The 24,788-nt window shown below is 44.9% G+C and overlaps 1 protein-coding gene across 3 annotated transcripts in view; it reads right to left on the bottom strand.

The window, feature by feature from the left end:
• Window positions 1-24,788, bottom strand: part of grin2bb (glutamate receptor, ionotropic, N-methyl D-aspartate 2B, genome duplicate b) — a 63,102-nt gene that overhangs the window by 27,936 nt on the left and 10,378 nt on the right. For all 3 annotated transcript variants that reach the window (XM_035406358.1, XM_035406355.1, XM_035406356.1), the window contains exon 3: window positions 18,017-18,658. In XM_035406358.1, coding sequence (XP_035262249.1) covers window positions 18,017-18,658 — 642 coding nt within the window. The remainder of the gene's footprint in view (window positions 1-18,016; window positions 18,659-24,788) is intronic.

Here is a 24,788-nt window from a genome sequence, read left to right as displayed (position 1 = left end):
AGCAGTTGGTTTCTCCCCCTACCCTAACCCCCCTGCCCATTTACGTACCCTTCTCTAACAGCACTCTTTCCTTCTGTTTCCTTATTCATTCCCACATTCCTAATTCATCTCCTTTCCAGCCCACCACTACTATGCTGCCTTGTCCTTTTCTGGTGCTTTCTCTCCCTCTCTTTCTCTCTTTTTTTTTTTTTTTAGCAATTCCCACCCCTCTGTCCCCTTCTTACCCCTCACATGACACTCTCCCTCCCTCCCTTCCTCCCTCCACCCTGTTCTCTCACTCTCACTCTATCCCATTTATTCTGCTAAATTTACTGCCCAGATATGGATATAATTGAATTCCCCCGATTCTGCCTCCCTCTCTGTAAGGGCAGTGTTAATGTACTGTGGAGTCCAGTCCGGTCGTTCAGTATAGTTACACTTTGCCGGAGATCCACAGAGTGGGTATTTAATTCTAAGCATAATATCAGTAGTAATGACTTTTTTTTTACAGCAAAAGTAATCACTGGCTGCCCATTTGCTTTATCATGTTTCAGGGCCCAACTTTTAATGATTTAGGGGTTCAGAAAGTCCCGGAGGACCAGCACAGGATTCAGCCGTTTGTCTTTTTATACCTTCGGAACTCTCAGAATGCAAAGAAGCTCGTGACTTAATACAGGCTCAATGATTGTGGCCTGGGCATAGAGTCGAGCCTACATAAGGGATTGCATTTATATAGCATGTTCAACGGATCTCAAGGGGCTTTGTGATGAGGGTCCGCTGGAGTGTGGGTCAAGACTAGCTACGATTACCGCCAATGGACACCGCCGCCTGTATCTGGGTCAGGCACAGCAGCCATATTGTTCTAGAACGCTCGCCCCTTCACACATCGTCTGTTGTGGGAAACAGGGTGGTTCATCTGGCCAGCGCAACCGGGGGTTGATTTTATGTCTAGACCGATATAGCCAGGACACTGAGGCATAAGTGCCGCGGGGCCTCTGGCAATTAACGGGAGACAGGGCGTTCGATTAATATGAAATGCAGCGATTTTTTCCCCGCTCGCCTTTCTTCTCCGTATTGAGGGAAGACACCGCCCCTCACCGCCCCTCCGACCTGCGATGACCCCCACACCCGGGTTTGGCCACAGGGTGCGTCAGCCGTGCGCTAACTAGACTTAGCTTAGCTTCGGCCGATTGGCCGAGTGGAGGCAGTAAAACTGCAGCTGCTGACCTTCCTGCCCAGAGAGGAGAAGAGGGGGGCGCTGTTCAAACAGATACAGATGCACTCCCACAGCAGCAGAATACACAGGCCTCAAACGCACAGTCCTGTGGCTAACATCTGACTCCCTTAAATACAACGGCAAGACATGGTTTCATCTACGCACAAAACACACACACGTGTACTCACGCACGCATGCTCACACGTGACAAATACGCAGAGATGGACAAACAAACTGTGCACGGTCATTCCAACCCACGCAAGCATCGACAGCACACATACATATATGCCATCCTAATAATAAATGCATTGATCAGACATGTGTGACAATAGGGGAAATCAAATAGTTTGCAATACAAAAAGTTATAGATGTTGCTTTTTATAAAAATCTTTTAAATTGGGATTGATTTTTATTTTTATTTTTTTAATAGATGGCCTGTTGTAGAGTGAGAGTAATATGTAAGTACATTAAGTAACCACCCTAAGTGGATTCATTCATTGAACATCGAACATTTATTCTAATGTCATTGAAGCTTGTCTAAAATGTGATGTGTTCAGAAGGTCTGTAGAGAAATAAATCTCTGAGTAAACCTTTAAATGTAGAGGCTTTTTGGAAATTGAAAGAAATGGAAAAAGAGAGAGAGAGAGAGAGAGAGAGAGAGAGGAGGGGGCTGGGGTGGATAGCAGGCAGGAGGGAACAGCTGTGCTATCGCTTGGAAAGACAGAGAAAACTAGTATCTCCCAGGAAGACACACACACACTAATGCACACGCACACATGCACACCACATTGAATCAACAATTAAGAATGTGAAAATAGCTACACTCGTTGCTAAGACAACATAAACATATTTCAAAATACACAGCAATTCACACAAACCAGGAGGAGAAGGAGATTTACAGAGCAGAGAGGCACATATTGAAAATGCTCAGACACAGCATTCTCCCCTCTCTCTCTGAACCTCTTTATCTGCCTCTCAGATTTGAACTTTTATATTTCTCAAGGAAATGATGCCTTATCGTGTGTGGTATCAAACACCGAATATTAGTTACCCTTTTTCAATCCTCACCTCATATATGCACTACCTAATTTTTCCTGTCTTTTCTAAGCGTAATATGAAAAATTCCTGTCTTGATTAAGTCTGTTTGCTAATCCCATTCCAGACATGTTTCAAATGAAGATGTAACCTTTTCCACTGACATGACACAGTCAGAGATAAAATACGCGCATGCAGATGGATAAAATAATGGAAGATGTAAAGGTACCTAACCCCTGAAAGTAATCTGTTCTTTTTAAAATCCAAAAGTACATATCTGGGCTCCAAATCCAAACATTTACATTCTGTATCTTCTGCCCCCTCCCATCTGCTCAGCATTCAGCATCATGTTTCACACCCTTTAAGCACACAGGGTTTTTTTGTTTGTTGTTTTCTCCAAAAAAAAAAATCTCCATCTTGATTAAGACTATTAGCTAATCCGATCCCAGACATGATCCGATTTAAGATGTGACCTTTTCCCACTTTGAGCTGTCTTTTCCTTTTTACGATCCCCACGTCCGGACCTCACCCTGAGCGGTGTGGCTGGGGGGTGTGATGCTCAGGGCGTGCTTCATGCTGGGTCACGTCACGTTAATCTGAAACCTGAGATCTTCCCTGAGATCTCTCTCTGAACCTCAGCAGGACCCCTCCCCCGCTAGCCCCCAGCACCCTGCCCTTCTCGCTCAGCCGCCGGCACGCCCCAACACGCACAGCCGCGCAGCCCGGGTGGAGGGCCATCAGAGGAGACCTCCGGCCCAAATCTAAATCTGGGATGTTGCGTTCCGCTCGTGTGACGCGTTGCATTGACGACTAGAATGACTTGTGACAGGTTTAGGCATGTTGTCTTTATTTTAAAATGTTTTTTTTTCCATCATTAATTTCCCTTATCAGTGTAACATCTTTCATCAAGTAGGATTGCCGCAGAATACCGTGTCCATCTGTTATACAGCTAGTGCCCAAACAGGCAGAGGACTCTGTATTGTTGGCTGGGCCGCAACAGCGGGGCCAGCCCTACAAACCCGAATGTCTGTGACTGAGTGACTGAGTGATGAAGTTACATCACTGGTTGGCCGAGTTATGAAGTTACACCATTGGTCAGCTCAGCCGGATGAAGTGTGTTAGGTCCAGCCATATGCTAGGTTTTGGCCTGGTCTTGTGAGATGAATTGGGGCGCATGCTATGGACCCAAGCCCTCCCTCTCTGGGTGACACAGTGACCAATCATGCTAACCTTCGGAGTACTCCTGGCAATGGTCAACACCACTGATTCTAGACTAGACTGAGAAACTAAGATTTCTAACTGGATACCCAACTTATTTTTCTCTTAATATGAAAAAGCGATTCGCTTCAACAAATTTCTCTCCAAAAAAACCGATCAGATAGACATAACACATTTTGTAAATAAATGCCAATTGTCATCCTGTTTTTCAAACATATTCTCTTTATCTATGGGGACAATTTAATAATCCTGAATCTTCATAGTTTAAGGAGGTGTCCCTTGAAAACTCCACTATTTCCTAAATATTAGATCGGCACAGCAGAGATCCAGTCAATCACCATTACATATCAAAACTCTGGATCTAGCTCTAGAGCTAAGGGCCATTCAGAGACACCCTCTCAGCTGTGGATTTAATTAACTGATACCAAATATTAAACATTAAGACATGGCTAATAAGATCTGTTTTCCATTAAACAGGTGGAGAAAGAAGGAATAGGGCTGACTCCAAATCCTTACAACGTTCCTCACAATTGAATGACACTATGTTACAAGGTGTGTTTTTGAGTAGCTGTGTGTGTGTGTGTGTGTGTGTTTGAGTGTGAATGTGTGTGTGCGTGCATGTGTTTGAGTGTGTGTGTGTGTGCATAGATAAGTGTGTCTTCCTCTCTTCTCTCCCTCCCCATGGACCATCATTCCCGTGTTCTCTTTATTCATCTCCCTTAATTCCACTCAATTCAAATCCAAATCTGCTTCATTGGCATGGTACAAGAACTACGAAAGCATAACACCATGCAACAGCTTCAAGACAATAGGCTAACACTCCCCCATCCCTTTTCTACATCAAACAGAAATTAATGGAACAGACATTACACCATTATGTATTTTTCCACACGCAGAAGCTCCTTCCGAGTTCTGTTAATGATTTTCAAATGGCGGAGTCAGAGCCAGTGCCGGAGTAGAGTGCTCTGAGAGACTTCTCGTAGGTGATTAATTGTTTTTTAATGCTCTAACAGTCCCATAAATACTGCTCTCGGTTTTCATTATAAAGTTCTATCAGGCTTGCCTCTTTGCACTTATGGAAGACCGCGGAATATATCTGAGCCCTCCCTGCGTCTCCCTTTATAACTTTTTCTATTTCTTTCGCACGACAGGAATTCTTCAGCGTTGGTTAAGCTTTGAAATGCAAAAAAATGTGCAAATATGAATTGCCCTGCTCCTTCACAAACCATCAGGAAGTATTCGGGAGTATTTGCACCAACTTGTGTGTCGGCGAGCTCACACACGCACACACACACACACACACACACGAACACACGCACACACAGACACGCAAACACATAAAAAGAAAGAGGTAAGTAACCGCTTGCTGTTCTTTTGTGCAACTTAAATATTCACAGGGCATAATGCACAATATCTGACATTGCATCTTACGTAAGCTGTTGAATATTGCTCAGCGGGATCCAAGGCAAACCTTTATTGATTGTGGAAGTAAAAGAGGGCTAATAGTTTAGGCTTATGCTTTGGGTTTATGCTTTGGAATAAGAGCAAGGCCCATCTAACATGCCATTTATGTGCCCCCCACCCCCCCCACCCCCACCCCTCCGCCCCACGTCCATCCAATAGCAAGAATAGTCATTCAGCTCATCTTCATCTTTTCGAATCAATCAATCAGAAAACGGCTGGAGTTTTGCGAGCGGCTCGCGTGGTCCCTCACTGGCCCATTTGCAGGAGCTCTGTGAACACAGATACCTCTCCCAGTGCTGTTCCATCTGGATCTGCCCGTGATCAATCAAACGCACAATAGGCGTGCGAGACGTCAATAAAATCAGTCAGGGTGAGAATGGTTCTATTTCCCCGTTGCGTGCGATGATGAAAATGCAGCTGGTGTCCAGCACTGCCAGGGCCTATTTTCTTCCACTCGATGGACTGTCCTCCCCTAGTCAATGTTGTCCTGCACATTTCTAAAGTGTGTCAACCACTCCAACCTTTCTTACTGGAGGAAAGTTTTGGGAGGAAAATTTGAATTGATTTTTTTTTTTTCAACTGTTGCTTCTTGTTGAATTTCTCCAGTACTCAGATTAAAATAACAATCACATGCCCATAAAAGTATCCATAAGCAATCATCCTTATACAACCTCAATGCCAGTAATTATGTCTTTCAAGCTCACTACAAGTGCCATTTGCTCAAAAGTTAGCTTTGTGCAAACAGTGGTTGGTCCAGGTATAGTACCCTCAAGGACAAATTCTGGAGAGTGTTTTGTACCAAGGCTGATCATTTGTAATACTTAGCTCGTTGTAATTAACCAAATTCTTCAACCTTGCAGTAATTTTTAACATTTGTATTCAGCGAGGCAACACAATGAAAAAAGATCTTATAGGTCTCCCTCTCATCTCCATCCCATCTTGTTTCCAGCTCTGTTTCATGCCTTCTGCTCTCTGTCTGCTCTCTCCTTATATGCTATCTTTACGATGTACTGCACTAAAGTTTGGATTAAAGTAAATCAATGTCCCTGCATTTCTAAAAATACCAGTTACACACTGCTCTCGCACTCACTCATGCACACACCCAAGCACACACACATACCAACTTGTACATTCTTTTCTGTTCAGCTGCAACATGGAGAGGTTTGACCATACATAAATGAATCCCTACAAATGTACCAACCCCTGAACAGACAGCTCCACAGAACTTGGCATACACACGATGACATCCACAAATGCAGAGTGAAAGAAACACAGACATACACACATACACACACACACACATTGTGTAACACACCACTACAAAGACACTCTAATGATGTATCCCCTTTTAAAATATTTTATTTTTAATTCAGTACATCCTGAGCATAATCAATGACATACAATATGAACAATTAAAGCACAGATATTTATATGATGCAAAACAGAGGAATCCCAGAGAGGAAAAACAAAAAGACAACTACACATTTATACTATGGTCTGACATACAGGTACACCATAATAAATACACATATGATGGCAGAACCGTGACACACTGGAATAAATGAACTGATGCTAACAGTATATTACAGCAAGGAAGCCTAGGTTACAAGATACTGTGTGCAGTATGCTGTATACTGAGTGGCTCTTATCTCTGTGTATTTATATTCAACACACACACATGCACACACACACACACACACTCTCTCACACAGCATATGTACAGTATACACACGTTACATCACACACCGGTAACACACGTGAACCTTATGCGGCCAACCGCCACTGACTGCCTGTTAGTTCTGGACCTGGCACAGTTCTAGCTGGGCAGCATTTAAACGCTGGAACAATGTGAAGTTCTGCACTATGAACCTGACAATTCAGAGCCTTTAGTGAAATCAAAAGCAGCTTCTGTCATAGATCTAACCTAAGATTACCCCGATGTGTCTATCAGCTCTGAATTTTAACATAGCTCTTAACAGGCTGGTTGGAAAGACATGCGCAACATCCACATCTGAGCTGCACAGTAAGACTAGGAGCGGAGCAAGGAACGATTCAACGGGCGGGAAAAAAAAATAAAGATCCTATTCCAAACGGCTACAGCGCCAGCGCCAGCGCGAGCATATTAATTTCGTTAATGAATCTGGAACAGCGGACTCCGTGGAGCGCTCCCCTAGGACAGGAGATCCAAGCCTCGACACAGGCTGCTCTGCGTGTGCCTGTGTCGCACCCCGAGGGGCAGGCGCGAGAAACGGAGGGAGGAGGAGGAGGAGGAGGCGCGGGCTCCTCTCAAATAAGCCACCGCGGAGCGAAACAGGGACACTGGCTTTAATTACGCCGCCGCCGCCGCCGCATGTCTGCTTGGCGGTCAGCCTTGTCCAGCGCCATTCACCACAGAGAGAATACACTCCCTGTTACATGCTCTCTCTTTGAGCATTAGATCATTTTAAAGCCTGGAGTCAATGCTTCCCTTTTTTTTTTTAATGTATTTATTATTATTTATTTTATTTTTTTTGGACACCTTATTCCAGATAACACTTTTTAAATGGTTTAAAGACTAAAATGTGGAATGTCCTTGCGAGCTAAACTGTTGCAGAGGTTGTGTACAGCGCGTCCAGGCTGAGACAATGTGAAACCGGAGACAGAGAAAGTAAAGGATAGCATAGCAGTCACAGCCAGTGCATATGCCGTGGATTGGCACAGGACAGGGCATTGGCCAGAATGAAGGCTATAGCATCACTGCAATACTACCCATATAGGTACAAACAAACTGTCTGCTGTCAACGCTCTGAATTCCTTGGAAAGCCGCTGTCACATCATATGCTCAATCAATTCCTTCCATAGCAACGGTTTCCGGTGTCCCATGAGGGTTGTGGAACTGCCCTGACCATGCCAATGCTACCGCTCATTCAAAGCCCTAAATCAAGAAGCTCTAACCACACAGAGTGCCCCATTTCACTTCACCAGTGCTCCAAAGGGGCATCGCAGACCGGAACAATGGATTGAATTTTAACAACTGATTTGTACTCGCCAGTTAATTCCGTGCAGTTAAATCCTGGCAAAAGGCCAGTTAGCACACAACGTATTACACGTGTCTTTCAAGCATTACATGTTAGAAATAATATTTTCCACTCCGCCAGATTTCAGCATCTAGCAAATGCTCTTATCCAGAGCAATCTGTCCAGAGCAACACAGATTAAATCTTTACATGGAATCCATTTATGTAGTCGGATATTTTATTGAGGTAATAAAGGTTAAGTACCTTGCTCAAGGGTGCAACTGCAGCGCCCTGCTAAGAGTCAAACCAATAACCTCTGAGTTACAAGCCAGTTCCCTTACCGTTATACTACACCACCAACCATTCCAATGCAATAACTAATCACACCATCTTAATTCCACCCTGGCAGCGATGTGCGCACATCCAGGCACTGTCTGCGTGATCCAGTCACATCTTCCCTGTATTCTCATCCTGGTGCCGTCAATGGAAATCGTCACGCGTTGCCTCAAGGGTAGCAGAGTACAGGCACTCTGTGACTCTGGTGATGGAGTGGGATTTTTGAAAAAAAAAAAACGAAAAAAAAAAAGTGCCACTTCAAATGGCAGATTTAAACCGTGGTGTAAGGAGGGCTGCACCCAGACAGCAGAATTATTACAGGAGCATTCGAGGTAACAGGGACCTCGCGCAAGGACAAGACAGACGTGTTCTGCCCGTTGTAGGATTTGAACCCGCAGCCCTCGGGTTCAGAACCAATTACAGCCTCGCAATTACGACCAATGATACTGGGCTTTGGCTCGGGGGGGTGGGGCGAGAGTGGTGGTGGGGGGGGGGGGGTGTTATTGTCTTGCGTTCGACAGTAACATGGAGCGCTCAGTCACATTAATGCCATCAGTCACATTAACAATGCCAATCAAGCCATTAGCACGGGTCTGAAATGAAGTGCCAGGGGAGAACAGAGAAAAACACAGCCCGTGTAAATGAGATGGAGATGGGCTGACCAAGGCCAGAAAAGCTGCCAGACAAAACAGGGTTTTTTTTTTTTTCGGCAAACTGAATTCATTTTTTATTCATTTATTTATTTTTTTGTAATTAGCTTTGTAAATTTACATGATAAATGATGATGGGCAAAAATTGAGGTAAAATCTGATCTTTTGACTTTCCATCTGAAAATCATTAGCATGACGGTTTTAATAAACTGTGTTCCCACCGTACACGTTATTTAGTCTGGCCGCTAGCCTGTGCGTTGCCTCTGCCCAGGCAGAGGAAGTGCACACTCCTCCTCTCTCCGTCAGGAAGAGGGAGAGAAAGGGAGGGAGAGGGGAGAGCAGGGCGCCGTCGCATAGATCAAACTGTGAGGGAGGCAAAGTTTAATACCCTGCCGGTAAAACTGAAGCACAGTCATCTCTCCTTATTGCCTTCGCTCTCCCCGCATCACACTACTCTTTGATTTTGCCCCCTTTTTATCTCCATTTTCATCTCTCTCTCTCTCTCCTTCCCCTTTTCGGTGTCACCTGCTCCTTTCTCTTGTCCGTACTAACAAACCTCCGTTATTCCAAAACTAGGAATAGGTTCTCTGACTTCTCTGATTGCGAAAAATAAAGCATACAGATACAGCCGCCCCCCCCCCCCCCCCCCCCACCCCCCCCATCGAATGCATTAATTAATCCCTAAATTCCTTTATTCCTTTCCTTGCACATATCTCTCAGTGATATCTCTACATTTCTTGATTGACATCAGTTGCGCTGTCAGGTTAGGAGAGTGTGAAATAGAAAGAGAGGGGGAGAGACAGAGAGAGAAATATCTAATTCAAAGAGACAGTCTGTGTTTCCGTGGCAACGTGGTTTCCATTGAAACAATCCTGCTAAAAGATGCCATTAGTGTGAACAATTTTTAAAAATACAAAATACTTACACACACAGTGATGGACACCAACACACACATACATACACAGGCACACATACATGCACACGTATTCGCGTGTGTGCCCACACACACATACATACACACACACACACACACACAAGCAGACACACATATGCACATAGACAAGCATTATAGACCTGAGGCCAATTACAAGCATGTAATTACAGGCCATTCATGTCTGTTTCATTTATCACAATTGGATGAGCAGAATCCAATGAGCAACAATTTTGTTGAATGGCTATCAAAATACTCATCCGCATGTTCCTTTTGTTCATTGTGTTTTGAACTGAACTGGAATCGTTTTCACATGTTGGAGCTGAGCAAGATATCACAGTGCTTTTTTTTCTTCCTCTTCTGGGGACCATGAAAACCTCCTGAGATTGCACTTTCTAGTTATGAGTGACATTGCGGGGACATTGGTGCTGTAGGCACAGTATTGGATAAGCTGCATGCGCACTCTAGCATGGACCAGAATGCACTGTAGCGCCTTTCATACTGTAGAGGGGCTGGCTATTGTGTAATGCCTGTGAAGAAGGGATGATTCAAAGGAAGGAGAGGAGGGCTTGTCAAAACAACAGATGAGACAAAGTTATGTCATCTGTGTGTGTGTGTGTGTGTATGCATGCACATGTGTGTGTGTGTGTTGTGTGTGTTTTCTCCAATACAATGCATTTAATTTCTATTCAGTATCATGACAGAGTGGCCTTGCTTACTCTAGAGAGGGTTATATTCTTCACTATGTATTCAAAAGGTTAAAAATGTATTAAAAATGTATGTCATTCTCAGCTTTTGATCTACCATAAAGCGCAGTCAGGCAGTTTAACTGTATGCTGCAACATAATTTATATGATTACATTTCATACTATAGCAATGTATGATTAATAAGATGTTAGCCTTCAAATGACATTCATATGCAGATAGACTGTGGTTGTTTTTAGGATAGTCTAAATTAGTACAGGACTGTGGAGCACTGTGAAGTAGTCACTCTGCTAGTTACCCATAATTGATACGCATCCTCACCACATGTAGACACACACACACACACACACAGACTCGTTTACAGACATGTACACTCTCTCAGAGAGGTGGAAAGTCCTGGGGTCAGAAGGTAAAATTCCTGCCATGTGTTTCCGCCACAAATGAACTCAAGTAGCTGATTTCACTAATTGGTTCTACCTCCTGGCTGACGAATTGTGCTAATTGGCAAATTCAGGTAATTGGAACAAAATGCTGGGGATGACTTTTGCTTTCTGAACCTGGATTGTCCACCTCTGCTCTTTCAATGTATATGACACAGTATGTGTCTCTGTACACCATGTTCCTGTGGACATCCCTAGCCTGAAGACCAGTAAAGCCAGTACAGGAGACAGGTATATGTGTCCTCACCGCGGATGCACGCCCGGGCTATCTATAAGACTGAACAGATACATTTTCAGCACAAAACTTCTACATGTAGTTAAAAAAAGGCTCGCAGTTATTAACACAAGGAGGGAGGAGAAAGGTTCTGTTTCTGCTAATTCTGGAGAGCAGGGGAGGGGCGTTTGTTTATAATAATCAGAAAAGCTATCAAAGGTGAATAGGCAGGAGGCAGAGGAAACATGGGGAAAGATGGCTTCCTGACGCGTAAGGTGCAGGTGAGCTTCCGCTGTCTGTCAGGACTGCTTCCATCAATAAGAACCCACTGCCACACAAGGCCCTTGTCCTGGTCTGAACGCATCACAGTGCACAAATTTATATGTGTTTGTAGTACGCCAGCATCCATGCACGTGTGTGTGTGTGTGTGTGTATGTGTGTGTTCTTGCAGAAGAGAGTAAGAGAGAGAGAGAGACTTGAAATACATTCCCAATACTTAGCGTGTCTCAGGCTATCTGTATAGGGTGTATAAGCTGAGACTGGCACAGTACTCATGGGAGGGCACAGGAAGGTATCAGGGATAGGGGAGTCCCCTCAGGGCAGGGAGACAGAACATAAAAAGAGACGGTTGAGCCCATCTAGGTTCTTTATCGCGTCTATGGTGCAGAGAAGCCTGAACAGAGCCCTGTGGGACTGAGGGTGGAGGGCGGTTTTTAAATGATATCCTTAAATAAGAAAATGCCACACAGGGTGCAGGGTAGGGAAGCCATCGTGACACAGTGCCTTCTCCAATGTGCACTGCTGACAGGGTCTTCTGCAAACGAAATGCAACAGAAAGAAAAGCCTAAATGCATGATCTTAAGCGATTGTATCTACCAGTAAATTAGCGCACCATTAATTGACTGGACACTACTTGTGCTCTAAATTGACTCCTGATTCCTTGGGGGGGGGCAGAGAAAGGGGGGAGGGACAGGGAGAGCTAAAGTTGGGGGGAAGACATGAGCATGGGCAGGAGAGAAGGGTGGGATGGAGAGAAAGGGAACAAAGCGAAAGACAAAAAAAACATTACATTAACCACCTGGGATAAATGGAAGAACAATAAAGGGCAGAAGAGGTGATGAAGATGAAAAAGAAGAAGATCAAGGAGGAGGGGGTCGGTTGAGAAAAGAGTTTAATAATAAAAAAAAGCTCTGCGGGGGGGGGTGGTTTGGGCAGGGACAGGTTGAGGCAAAGGAAGTGATGCGCTGGTTAAGTAGCCTTGTGGTTGAAGTGTAATCCCTGACACTGGCAGGTTGTTGGGTCAATTCCCAAAAGAGTCATGCCAAAGATGGTGCTGATAGCCTCTTTACTTGAGCCAGGACATGATGGATTAAGGCAATGGCCCAGTGACAAGTGGCTCTGATAAGGGGGGTGGGGGGGGTGCAGCACATCTGTGAGTGTGACTGCTTCATCCGCACGGTGTTTGGACAAGTGCTGACCCGTGTACTCTCTCCACACCACCAATACTGTAGAAGGGGGGAAAGGTTGGGGGGGGTGGGGGTGGGGGAGGGGGGGGGTGCGTTTTTAAAACAGTAAAGAGGAGTTATCAGAAAAGAGGTAGAGGGGAAACTTAGAGTGAAGAATGAAGAGGAAAGGCTAATACTGGATGTATTTCAGACGAAGAGACTTGTTTTTATGGTCTATTGGGGAGCATTAGGTGAAATGGGCAGCGAGCGACTGATTGGGGGAAAATAGGGCATACAGATATAGGTCTCTCTCTCTCTCTCTCTCTCTCTCTCACCATCTCTCAAAAGGGGGACACGCGGACTGAATGGTGCCTTTTCTAAATCAGGACAACAAGGAGAGAAGTGGACTGAAAGGTATGAAGGGAAAGAGGAAAGGCTAAAAGGTTAGTGACACTATTAGCTCAGAGAGAGAAAGAAAGAGAGAGAGAGAGGGAGGGAGGGAGAAAGAGAGACAGAGTGAAAGGGAGGTGATACCAGTCGGAACTGACCTTTTAGTGACTTTACTCTAACTATCATATCATTTAGCGCAGACCTATAACGCATTAGAGAAAGCACCGACGCTAATGCTGAATGGCAGAGCACTATTAAATGTGGCACTCTGTGTCATATAAGTGAGTTTAATACGAGTACATTTGGAGCCAGGCTATCCAAAAAAAAAAAAGAAAAGAGAAAACCACATTCAACAAACCAAGCAACTGCTGGGCCTGATAGAACATCGCCCCCGAGAAAGTGAGAGAGAGAGAGGAGTGGGGGGAGGGAGGGAGAAAAAGAGAAAAAGAGAAAGCAACAGACAGAGTCACAGAGACGGGGGGAGAAAAAGAGAAAGCAACAGACAGAGACACAGAGACGGGGGGGCGGGGGTTTGGGGGGGGGGGGGGGGGTTTGGATTTCATCCCTGAAAAACACAACAGTGTGTCCATCTGAAATGACACCGATGAAAAGCTGCCAGCCTCCGGACACAGGAGAGCTGTGACTGATTGGCTGGGCACTGGGCTCCTCCCGCGTTTGTCTCAACGGCAGCTAGTCTCAGACGCGAGTCCACCACGCCGTTCACCCTCCTCGCCGTTCACCCTCGGCGCCGGGGCCGGCCCGTGGCATAAACGCTCTATGCAGTTGCTTAGGGCCACAACCGCTGGGGGGGGGGCCACACGACCACGAGGGGGGAGGGGCCACACGATCCAATGTTTATCTAAGGTAAATAACGTCATTTCCGTAATTACGTTATTCATCCCCTAACACGGGACTGGCAGTAAAAATTTTAAAGGGAAAGGCAACAAATCCATCCCCCCCACCCCCTTCCCCCCCGCTAGACAGAATCCAACAGCCACCCCCCCCCCCCCCACACACTTTCTTAAGGGCCACCAAAATCCTAGGGCCGGCCCCCTGCTCTTAGTCCCAGATTACTCCATCCCACATCCATTTTCTGACGCCGCAAGCCGCTCCCAGCGACAGATCGGTCACTTTTGTCTCAAGGCGATGGAGCAGAACTGTTTTTGTGACCAGGATGCATTGCGGCATACAGACATGTCCACTGCAGGTCACAGCACAGCACAGAAGCGCTTCGCTGCAGCGCGTCTGTCGTTAGCGTGGCGTTAGCGTCACTTCGGGTCGAGCCTTTCGGTGGGACGGCGGGCTTGTTTCGCTCCTTCTCGAACAATTCGGACGAAACGGCGGGCGGCAGGCCGCGCCTAGCTGTTCCTCTACGTGCGGTAGCGGAGGTGAGAGGTAAAACAGGTCACCTCGCGCCTACGTACACGCACGCAAGCGCCCACATACACACGCGCGCACGCACACACACACGGACAGGCACACACGTGAAGGCGCATATATGGGTGTACACGCGTACAAAGACACAACCGAGTACCGACTGACTACTGCGAGTCTATTTTTCACAGGACATACAATTTTATCACAGATCAAAACGTTCTCTCAAAAAAAAAGGTACACGCAATGTTTCCCTCCTCTCATCTCTCGGAATGTACAGAAAATCTTTCTCTCTCTCTCTTCTTTCATCCTCCATCTCTTCCTCGCTTTCCCTCCATCTCACTTGCTCCGACTTCTATCATTTTCTACATTACAGCCATGAACTCCACGCTCTCTTTCGGTTGTCATCCATACCTCTCGTGCCAATTAACGCTGACAAGCTCTCTCCCCCTGTCCTACCTCCATCCCACTGTTTTCCCTTTCATCTCCTACTCTGGTTAAAAGCGATACGACAACCACCCTCCATCTCCCTGCATGTCCATTTCCCTTCATCTGGTCCTTTCTCCTGTTCCCTCCATCTCTTTATCAACCTCGTTCTTTCCGGTCCTCTCAGTCCTCTCTCTCTCTCTCTCTCTCTCTCTCTCTCTCCAGCCGCACGATTTTCCCACAGAAGTACATATTTCCCTCTCCCTCCGCCTTACTTTATATAGATAGAGATATGTATGTGCAAGAGGTTGCCATGCCAACTGCCTCAGCAGCACTGAGTCTTGTGTGTGTCCGTACGTGTGTGTATGTGAGAGAGAAAAGAGAGAGAGAGAGAGAGAAATAGAGGGGGGGGGTGAGAGCACAGGAGGATGAGAGAGGTAATCATTAAATGAAAGATAGGGGGAAACATTCTTTCTCGCTAGCCCTTGTTTCATCACTTCCTCTTTCTTCCTTCTCTCATACATTCCAATTCACACGTGCCCCCATTTACCTTTAGGCCTCCTGCTATCCTGTCTTTCATTCCACTTCCCCTTTTTATCACAAGCCTTTTTTTTACAACCCGCTTTTTAAATTTTATTTGTTTCACATTCAATCATTTTCCTTATATCTGTCTTCATTTCCCATTTCCAAAATGTCGCTCTGTGATTTTAACAAGGAAAAAAAAAAGAAGTTAAAAACATGCATTGAGGAAGCGCCTGTTCCTCTTTCACACCCACACACTTTTCTTTATGAGCCTCTGTGTTCCTGTGTTCCAGCTCCATACGTCTGCTCCATCTTGTCTTTGCAACGCTCCCATAATCAAGCTACAGCATTCATCCTGCTTACCCTCCCTTTCCAAGGCCTTTTCTTTTCTACTAGACTGGCCTTTTTACATGCAAAGTGTGGAAAACCACGTTTCCTTGCCCAAAAAAATTCTGAACCCAAAAGAATTTGTTCGAAGAAAACCCGTAAGAGGAGATTTCCGTGAAAAGATCATTTGGCTCACAGCTTTCAAAGGGCATTCCTTTGCAAAGAGCAAATGGCAGCTTTTTATGGCACAATTGAAGTGCATGCATTATGCATGAGCAAGTCACGTTCTTTTAGTGTTTTTATTAAGTATAAAATTAAGGGGAAATTTCCTGCTTGATACTTGTCCTAATTTTCCAGCTTGATGGACACTAAAAGTCAAGTTGTATGGGGCACCAAATGCGACATCAGATTTTGTGCACTAAAGGCATGTAGTGCCATGAAATGTTTTTTGTAACGTAAAACGAAAAAAAACGACTTGTTGCATTTTGTGCAAGAAAAGCTTTGCATTTTGTGGGGAAAAATGTTGAATACGTTTTACATTTTGTGCACAAAATGTGAAATGTGCTTTGCATTTCATCTATGAAATGCAAAACACATTTGACAATTTGTGCAGGAAAGACAAAATGATTTTCAAATGATTGTAATAAAATCATATTAATTATACACTACAAGCATTTGTAGCACAAAGTGCATGTGCTTTTATGACACTTGGCAGATACGAATGCATTTTGTGGCCACAGAATGCACTGTTTTGACACTTTGTGAGTATTTTGTGACATAGGAGTAAGTCTTACCACAGTTCCTCAGACATTTCTTAATTGAACAACTGAACAACTTGAAAACAAACCGTCTATATCACATGACTACACCAGCCAATCATAACAAATAGCTTCTTTTTTTTCCCTTTGCGGCCACAAAACTCCATTTTGTGTACAGAATGCTTGCCAAGTAGCAAAGAAGTGCATTTCATGGCTGTCTAATGCATTTTGTGCCACAAAATATATCATGTGCCGCAAAATATTAGCCAAGTCTCACAAAATTTTTGTAATTACATTTTGTGACCAGTAAAAGTACTTTTGTACCGCATTCAAACCACCGGCGGCGCCCAGGGAGGCGGTCCGTGGCGAAGGAGAACAAAGCGGCGCGCCTAATCCCATTTTGTTCCATTTCCCACGTTCCCCGGCCCGTTCCCGTCCCATCGTTAGCGGCGCGCATTTCTGCCCGCTAAGAGGTGGACAGTTTGTTCAAAAAAAGGGAGGTCCAGAACATCTGAAAGCATTTCTGAAATGAGGAAGAATAGGATACGCAACGCCGACGGAGGCCTAATCGGATCTCCCAATACTCGAGTATGCTCTCTGGTGGATTTCTTTTTCCGCGTCGCATTTTTAAGTGTTTCGCGGTCATTAAAGGTGACGGGAGCTGCCGGCGTGTTGCAGATGCAGGCCAAAACGAACGGGGCGGGTCACCGAGGGCTTCGGTGGATTTCATTGGGCGGGACAATGCGTCCATCACTGGCCTGTCCTTCACCGCTGACTGTCTCTTCGATGCTCAAAAGTAGAAGCTGACAAAGACATCAATGCTGTGGATTTCTTTTTTTTTAAACTATATATATGTATATATATATATATATATATATATATATATATATATATATATAAAGCCTATAATCGTGTACTTTCAAATCTGCTTGTAAAATGTCTGGACTAGACTCTTACTACTGGGGAGGGCATGGCGAACGGTAGGTTGCTTGGATGCTAGCTTTTGTCAGCATTAAGCTACAGCGAAGCAGGATGAAATATTATCGACTTGTAGTCCCTCGTTTTAGTTATACCAGGTCATCTTCATTCAGATTCTCTGACATTCCCACTCTGTTCTCTATTTCCGCTCTCCCAATTCATCTCATTCCCTTTATCGCCCTATTCCTTGGAGTCTTTCACTGATAACATCTCCAGCTGTCACTCTCCCACTACCAGCGCCAGCGCTGTCTCCAACTTCTCTTTCACGTTTTATCTTTCTTACATTCCAAACCTGAATATCTGCCACCTCTTCCTCTCTCTCTCTCTCTCTCTCTCTTGTAAAAAGGGGCAAGGTGGGAAAAAGTATCAGAGGTCATTCTGTCGGCCTCCCCTCAAAGCCCAGGATAAAATTTGGCACAAAACGCAGCCCAAAAACATCCATAACACACACCATCTGAATGAAACAGATATGCCCATGCTTCAAAAATGTCCTCTCCTTCCAAAAAAACTAGAAATACATATATTCATACCTATATCTGGTGCATTGTCATATAAGGCACAAGTGAAGCATCAGCACCCTGAAGCACTGGCACTTTACAGATTCCCGCTCTACCTTGGCGGCCATGATCATGGAGGACCCTCCTCGGATGCCCAGGATGGGGATGTGGGTTTGGGCCGAGATGAAGTCCAGGATCTGGGCGATGGCCTCCTGGTCGGTGTCGTCCCCAAACACCACGCCCTGCAGCCAGTGCTTGGTCATGAGGTCGCAGATGCGGGTGATGATGCTCTTGGGGTCGGTCTCGTTCATGGTGACCAGCTCCACGTTGGGCGGGAGCGGCATGTACAGGAAGTCCTCCTTCTCCCGGCCCTCCACCAGGGACACCTCGCTAGAGTTCCCCACCAGGATGACGGCGATGCTCAGGCCTTGGGAGAGCTTCGGGGGCGGGGGCGGGGGCGCGGCCACCGGCGGGTAGTGGGGCGGAATGATGGCCACCCTGCCCCTTTCTCCTCCTCCGGGCCCACCTCCCCCGCCACCGCCCCCGCCGCCGCCCCTCCGGGACTCGCACACGGGCACGAGCAGCAGGGACAGGCAGAGGAGCGACAGAGAGAGGGAGAGAGAGAAGGAGGGAGGAGTCCTGTGGCGGGAGGAGCCGTTTCCGGGAGGGGAGAGCAGGGGAGAGAGGCGCCGGTCCAGAGGGGCAGACGGGGGGAGGCGGTGGCAGACAGGCATGGTGGAGGAGTGTAAATGCAATCCCTGAATGAAAAGAGAGAGAGAGAGAGAGGGGGAGATAGAGAGAGAACCAACAGAGGATACTTAATACAGCATTTACGCGCTGACTGAATCCAACAGGGTCAGTTTGAGGGAACAGTGCAGCACAGGGGTTAGAGAGGGGGACAGAGAGGAAAGTTTATGCAGCATGTTCCCTTACTAACACACAGAGACAGGGGCTGTTTATTATGTGTTCAAATAGGGTATAGACTGAAGCAGAATACATTTGTACACAGACTAATATTTGATGACACTTATGCCAAAGTGGGACAATGGTTTTTAATTATTTATGATATAAACCTTCCCCAGGGATGAGAGTGAGTGAATGAGAGAAAGAGAGAGAGAGAGAGAGAGAGAGAGAGAGGAACAACGAGGGGAAGTAGAATGATATATTTTCACTGACTGACTGATACACTGACAGACTGATTCAGACACCAAGAGGCTTACTGAGTGACATACAGACTGGCTGATCAACGGACGGGCTGATACCCTCTTCATGTCACTTATCCCAGTTACGACCCTTGCCCCCAGCACACCTCCCTCTCCCTCTCAGCCCCCTCTGAATGACTGCAGATTGCCTGCTATTATTTATAGCTCTTTTCATTAACGGTGATGCAGGGAGGGAAGGAGAAGAGAGGGAAGAGAGGGAGTGAAGCAGCTCCCATAGTTAGTCATAGCCTGCTAGATCAAATGTGAGGTGCGCGACCGCATCTGTGTGTGTGTGGGTGTGTGTGTTCCTGTGTGCATGCGTGTGTGTGTGTGTAGGTGCATGCGTGAGTGTGTGTGTGTGTGTGTGTGCGTGTGTTTGTGTTCCTGTGTGCATGCGTGTGTGTGTGTAGGTGCATGCGTGAGTGTGTGTGTGTGTTTGTGTTCCTGTGTGCATGCGTGTGTGTGTGTGTGTAGGTGCATGCGTGAGTGTGTGTGTGTGCGTGTGCGTGCGTGTGTGTTCCTGTGTGCATGCGTGTGTGTGTGTGTAGGTCCATGCGTGAGGGTGTGTGTGTGCGTGTGCGTGCGTGTGTATGTGCGTGTGTGTGTGTGTATGTGTGTGTGGAAAACACACAGAAACTAGTTTTAGATAAAATATTCCTGCGAGCGATTAAAACATATAGCAGAATGGGGCAATGAAAAAAGGCGAAAGATAAAACAGAGCATAAGGATAAGGGGGGAAAGTGCAATGCTGCAATAAACACGCAGAGAAATAAGGGGAGACACTGGCAAGATGAAAGGGAGGTATGGAGACTATGACAAAAAAGCTTCTTTGAGAGAACTAATTAATGGAACCTTGTCAGCACTAATTACAGGTCCACATGTTAATTGTCAATTGCTCACTTTTCTAAAGGAAAGCTCGAGAGAGTGGGGGTGAGGGAGGGAGTAGGAGAGATAGAACAATGGAGGGAGGGAGGGAGGGAGAGAGGAAGGGAACGCAGAGATCGAGGAACATGTACATACAAATATATGCAGAAGGTCGGTGGGAGCAGAGATGGAGGTGGAGGGACAGAAAAGCAAAACCATGGAGTAAGAGAGAGAGGGAAAGGGAGAGAGAGAGGGTGAGAGAAGGAGAGAGAGGACCAAGAGAGTGAGAGAAGGAGAGCGAGAGTGAGAGAAAGAGAGAAGCAGAGAGAGAGGGAGAGAGAGCAAGAGAGTGTGAGAGAGAAGAAGAGAGAGAGTGAGAGAGAGCGAGAAAAAGAGAGAGGGGGCATTGTGGGGGGTGGCGCGAAGGGAACATGGAAAAAGTCGAACTTAGCATATGAACAAGAGGAGGAGAAACAAAGAGAGGAGTAGATGAAGGACACGAGACAAGAAAAAGAGGAGCAACAGAGAGAGAAATGGAAAAGGTGATGGAGGAGAGAACATAGGCACAGAGAGAGATTCTCCATTTGAGTTTGCTCTTCACTTTAACCATGCTCAGTTTCCATGGTAACAGTTGAAATAAGCCTCCACATAAAGTGTTGATGGACAAGGAGATACACACAGATACGTTTTACACACTGATACACACTGACACATCATAAACGCGGATATACACTGACAAATCATCCACACTCGTGCACACTGACATATCATGCACACTTTTATATCCTGACACTTCGTACGCAGAGATGTTCACTGGCACTTCCAACATAATGATACTGTACACACACAATAGAGCTAACACACAGGAGCTACTTTACACAGTAATCCATTTTACACAGGAGTCATGGATATATTTGGTGCATTTCATGCAATAATTATAACACGAATACTCCTTTCACTTTGATAGCTACAGAAAACCTGCTAGACCAAGGGTGAGCTTTTCGTATATAACAGAACTATTCACCTAAAACAGTATGACTACGCGTGTATGTGTGCGTGTATGTGTGTGTCTGTGTGCGTGCGTGCGTGCGTGCATGCGTGTCTGTGTGTGTGTGCGTGCAGGCGTGCATATGCGTGAGTGTGTGTGTTTAGTGTTCTCTAAATTTATTCACACTCTTGATGAAAATGAGAAAATAAGGCTGTATAAACAATGCAGTTAATGAGCCATATTGCATGCTCATAAATGGGAAAATTATATTATTTTATACATAAAAGTTTTCCATTTTTAACAAGTAATTTTTTTGTTGTTGAAAATACAGGTCAGTGTTTTCAGTACTTTGTGCACCCTCCCATCGCACAGATAAGTCATTCTTCAAGACAGCATCTTTCAAGATCCTTCAGACCCCTTAGTCTGCGCTGATGGACTGCTTTCTTCAATTCAAAAGACACATTTTCCATCCGGAGTCAGAGGTGGCCATTGCAAAAGAGTAATTTTGTGGTCAGTTAAGCATTTCTTGGTTAATTCAGAGGTACGCCTGGGATCACTGTCTTGTGAAAGACCCGTTTGCTGCCAAATTTGAGTTTCCTGGCAAGGTCATACCAGGTTTTACGTCAAAATGTCTTAGTACTTGCTGGAATTAATGATTACATTCACTTTAATAAGGACCAGCGGATGTATAATAAACCCAAAGCATCAAAGATCTGACCGTCATATTACACTGTAGGTATGACATCCTTTTCAACATGAACATCCTTTTTTTCCACGTCAAACCTACCACTGATGTGCACGGCGAAAAGGCTCGATTTTAGTCTCGTTTGACAATAACAACCTGTTCCAATCAAGGCCGGGCATCGCAGCCGGGCGTTACGATCAGATGCCACACCACTGTGTGCTACTGTTGATTTCACTGGATCTTTGTGTGCAGTAATTTTAATGAAAACCAATGGAACACTGAGCTGATGACTGGATTATGAAGTACCTGCTTCTTCTCTTAAGAGACATTCCGGCTGATCAATAATTGCAGCTATTGAGCTATTAGGTTAACAAAATGACTTATTCGTGTATAGGTATTTATTATTACAATTCAGATGTTAACGAAAAATTTTAAAACGAAATTTAGCATATTTAAATAACCATTCCACCCGTTTTAAAAATGCTTCTGTTGTTATTCCAAACATTTACATAAAACATAAAGTTCTATTTGGTAGGCTAGCATTCCATCGTATTTATTTTTAGTGAGAGAGTCACGGTGTTGATTAAGCTCCGCTTAATATGTGGATGTAACTTGTCTTCGTGGAGCACAACCCTTGTGGTTGAATTGGTTCCTGTTAGCTCAGATTATGGTAAATGAGGTACTGTACTCCATAGAAGACTATGACGAACAACTGGCTAATGTTTACGCGTCGCAGGCTTCTCATCTTCGGCGGAACTATAACTGTGAGACTAGCAAAGGTCTTAAGAAAAAAACCAACCGCCCGTCACAGTTAAGTAGACTGATGGGCAACGGGGCTCCTCGTAAACCAGCCAAAACCTATTCAGCTGATCGACTACTGGCTTTAATTACTGTGAATAATGAATTCGTACACATCCGCATATCTGCTTATCTGTTTCCTGTCAAATTAACGTAAGGGGCACTCCACTGAATAATTCTGATTTGGCATGCTGTCCTTTAAAGCAGCTGGCTGATAATCTTGGAATCGCAGCACATCCTGGAAGCACCGCGCGCATCCCCTCGTGATTGGGAATTTGGAAGTTTGTAGCGTTTTCGGAGATTACGTCAGACTCAAAGCTTTGTGGGACTCTGAGGACTGAAAAGCCTGCTTGGCTCTGAAAAGCAACCGATTCCAGATGGAGGCGTGTAGTTTGCCCATGATATAATTCTTTATTTATTTCTCTCTTATTTCTTTTTTTTTCTTTTTAGCACTGGTACCAGTCAGACTGGATTAAAACTGCACATAGCGCTTGTAGCGGAAAACTATTCAACGTTAACCTGAATATACAGTAACAGAGCTGTCCGTTGTCAGTAGTGAAGTCGGTTGTCAATCCTCTAATCAAGAGTGGCTGAGCTCTCAGAATCATTGCCTTGAAGATGGAAACACAGCCAAGCAGTCTGCTTGCATAGTGCCTATGACTCATCTGGGACATTCTGGATGGTGTGCTGCTCAGATGGTAGAGGAAACCGCACAAAATCTTAGCTGCTTAAATCTTAGCTAGCTAAAATTAGCTGCTCGTGATACAAAGCTAATCAATGTGATGGCCTCTGAAAATTTTTTATTTTCTAAATTTTAAGATTCTCTGACCTTTTAAGATTCTAAATATTACAGTATTAAACATATAAATGTCACCATAATGTTAACGTCTCCCACTGTAAGCACAGAGATCCTCAAATCACTGAAAACCACCGAATCCAATTGATAAAAAAATCTCTGAAACCCTAAAAATCCCTTGACACTGACCAATATCATGAAAATTGACTGCAGAGGGTCATGGCAGAAAAGAGAGTCACAGGGGGGAGAAAAGATGATGGAAAGAATGTGAAAGCAGAGATAAATGAGTCGCAATGATAGGATTAAATATGGGAAAAGGTATGGAGAGAAAGGAAAATTGAAATGGGCATTTCTCTCTGTCTCCTTCTCTGTTCAAGCACTGCTGTCTTGTTGTTTGCTTATGTCTGTCACCTCTCTCCCTCCCTCCTCTCCCTTTCTCTACATCTCCCTCTCTCTATCACTCAACCTGATGTATTCTTGGGGATTTGCCATAAACTAACATAGACATGCCAAAGACACACGTCATACACAGACACAAATTCATATGCACACACAGAGACACACACGCGAGCACGCACACACACACACACACACACACACACACATACACACATGCACGCACGCACGCACACACACACATACATGCACACAAACACACACATATGCACGCGGTGCAGCAAGTTGTCTGGGTCTGTCAGAAGGAATGAGGTGTAATTATTACATTTTTCTGGGTGGCTTGATATCCCTTCCCATTGGGAGATGGTAGTGGGGTTATGAAGGACTGCTTCTTCCCGAAAACCTTACTTCAGCATCCCCATCCCTAAAACCCCTTCCCCAACCCTCCTTCTCTCTGCTCATGGTTAATTAAATAGCAAGCTGTTGTCTGTTAGTGCCAACTGTAACATGGACAAGCACTCTAACTTAGTCACAAATATACAGGTTCTTCACAACAAAGTTGAATAAGCAACTGATTTTATGTTATAACTAAATAATAATTCCGACTGACATAACAACCAGAGCATCAACATTAATAGCAGTGATTACTAGTAGCACAACTGCAATGATTTATACTACTTATATCAATATCACAGTAATAAAATAGTATAAAACAATAAATATCACAATAATAAAATATTCAAAGTAGTGGCAGCAATGAAATAACAATAAAATTATTATTGCTGTTATCATCATCATCACCATCATCATGGTCTTCATCACCATCATGAGCTAATCTTATCTGTAGTGCCTTACTATGCAGAAGCCATAAACCCAAATGTCTCATTAAATAAAATCTTAAGATTAAATCTGACATTGCATGTCCATCGGTTACGATGGAACAGTCGCTGATGTGAAAGCTATTTTCCACTGGATCAGGTTTAAAGACAAAAAAAAAGGAACAACATTTTTACGGCAGGAACATTGTATGAGCTATGAAAACGTTTCAAGAGGCGGCACTAATGTATTACAGAAGAATAGCGGGAGAAAATTAGGAAATAGAGAGAGACTGGAGAAAAAAATCAGACTGGTAATGGAAAAACATAATTTACGGAGATGT

This window comes from Anguilla anguilla, chromosome 2 (genome assembly GCF_013347855.1).
Source record: "Anguilla anguilla isolate fAngAng1 chromosome 2, fAngAng1.pri, whole genome shotgun sequence".
NCBI lineage: Eukaryota > Metazoa > Chordata > Actinopteri > Anguilliformes > Anguillidae > Anguilla > Anguilla anguilla.
Note: the sequence above shows the minus strand (reverse complement) of the source record. Positions and strands in the feature narration are given on the sequence as shown.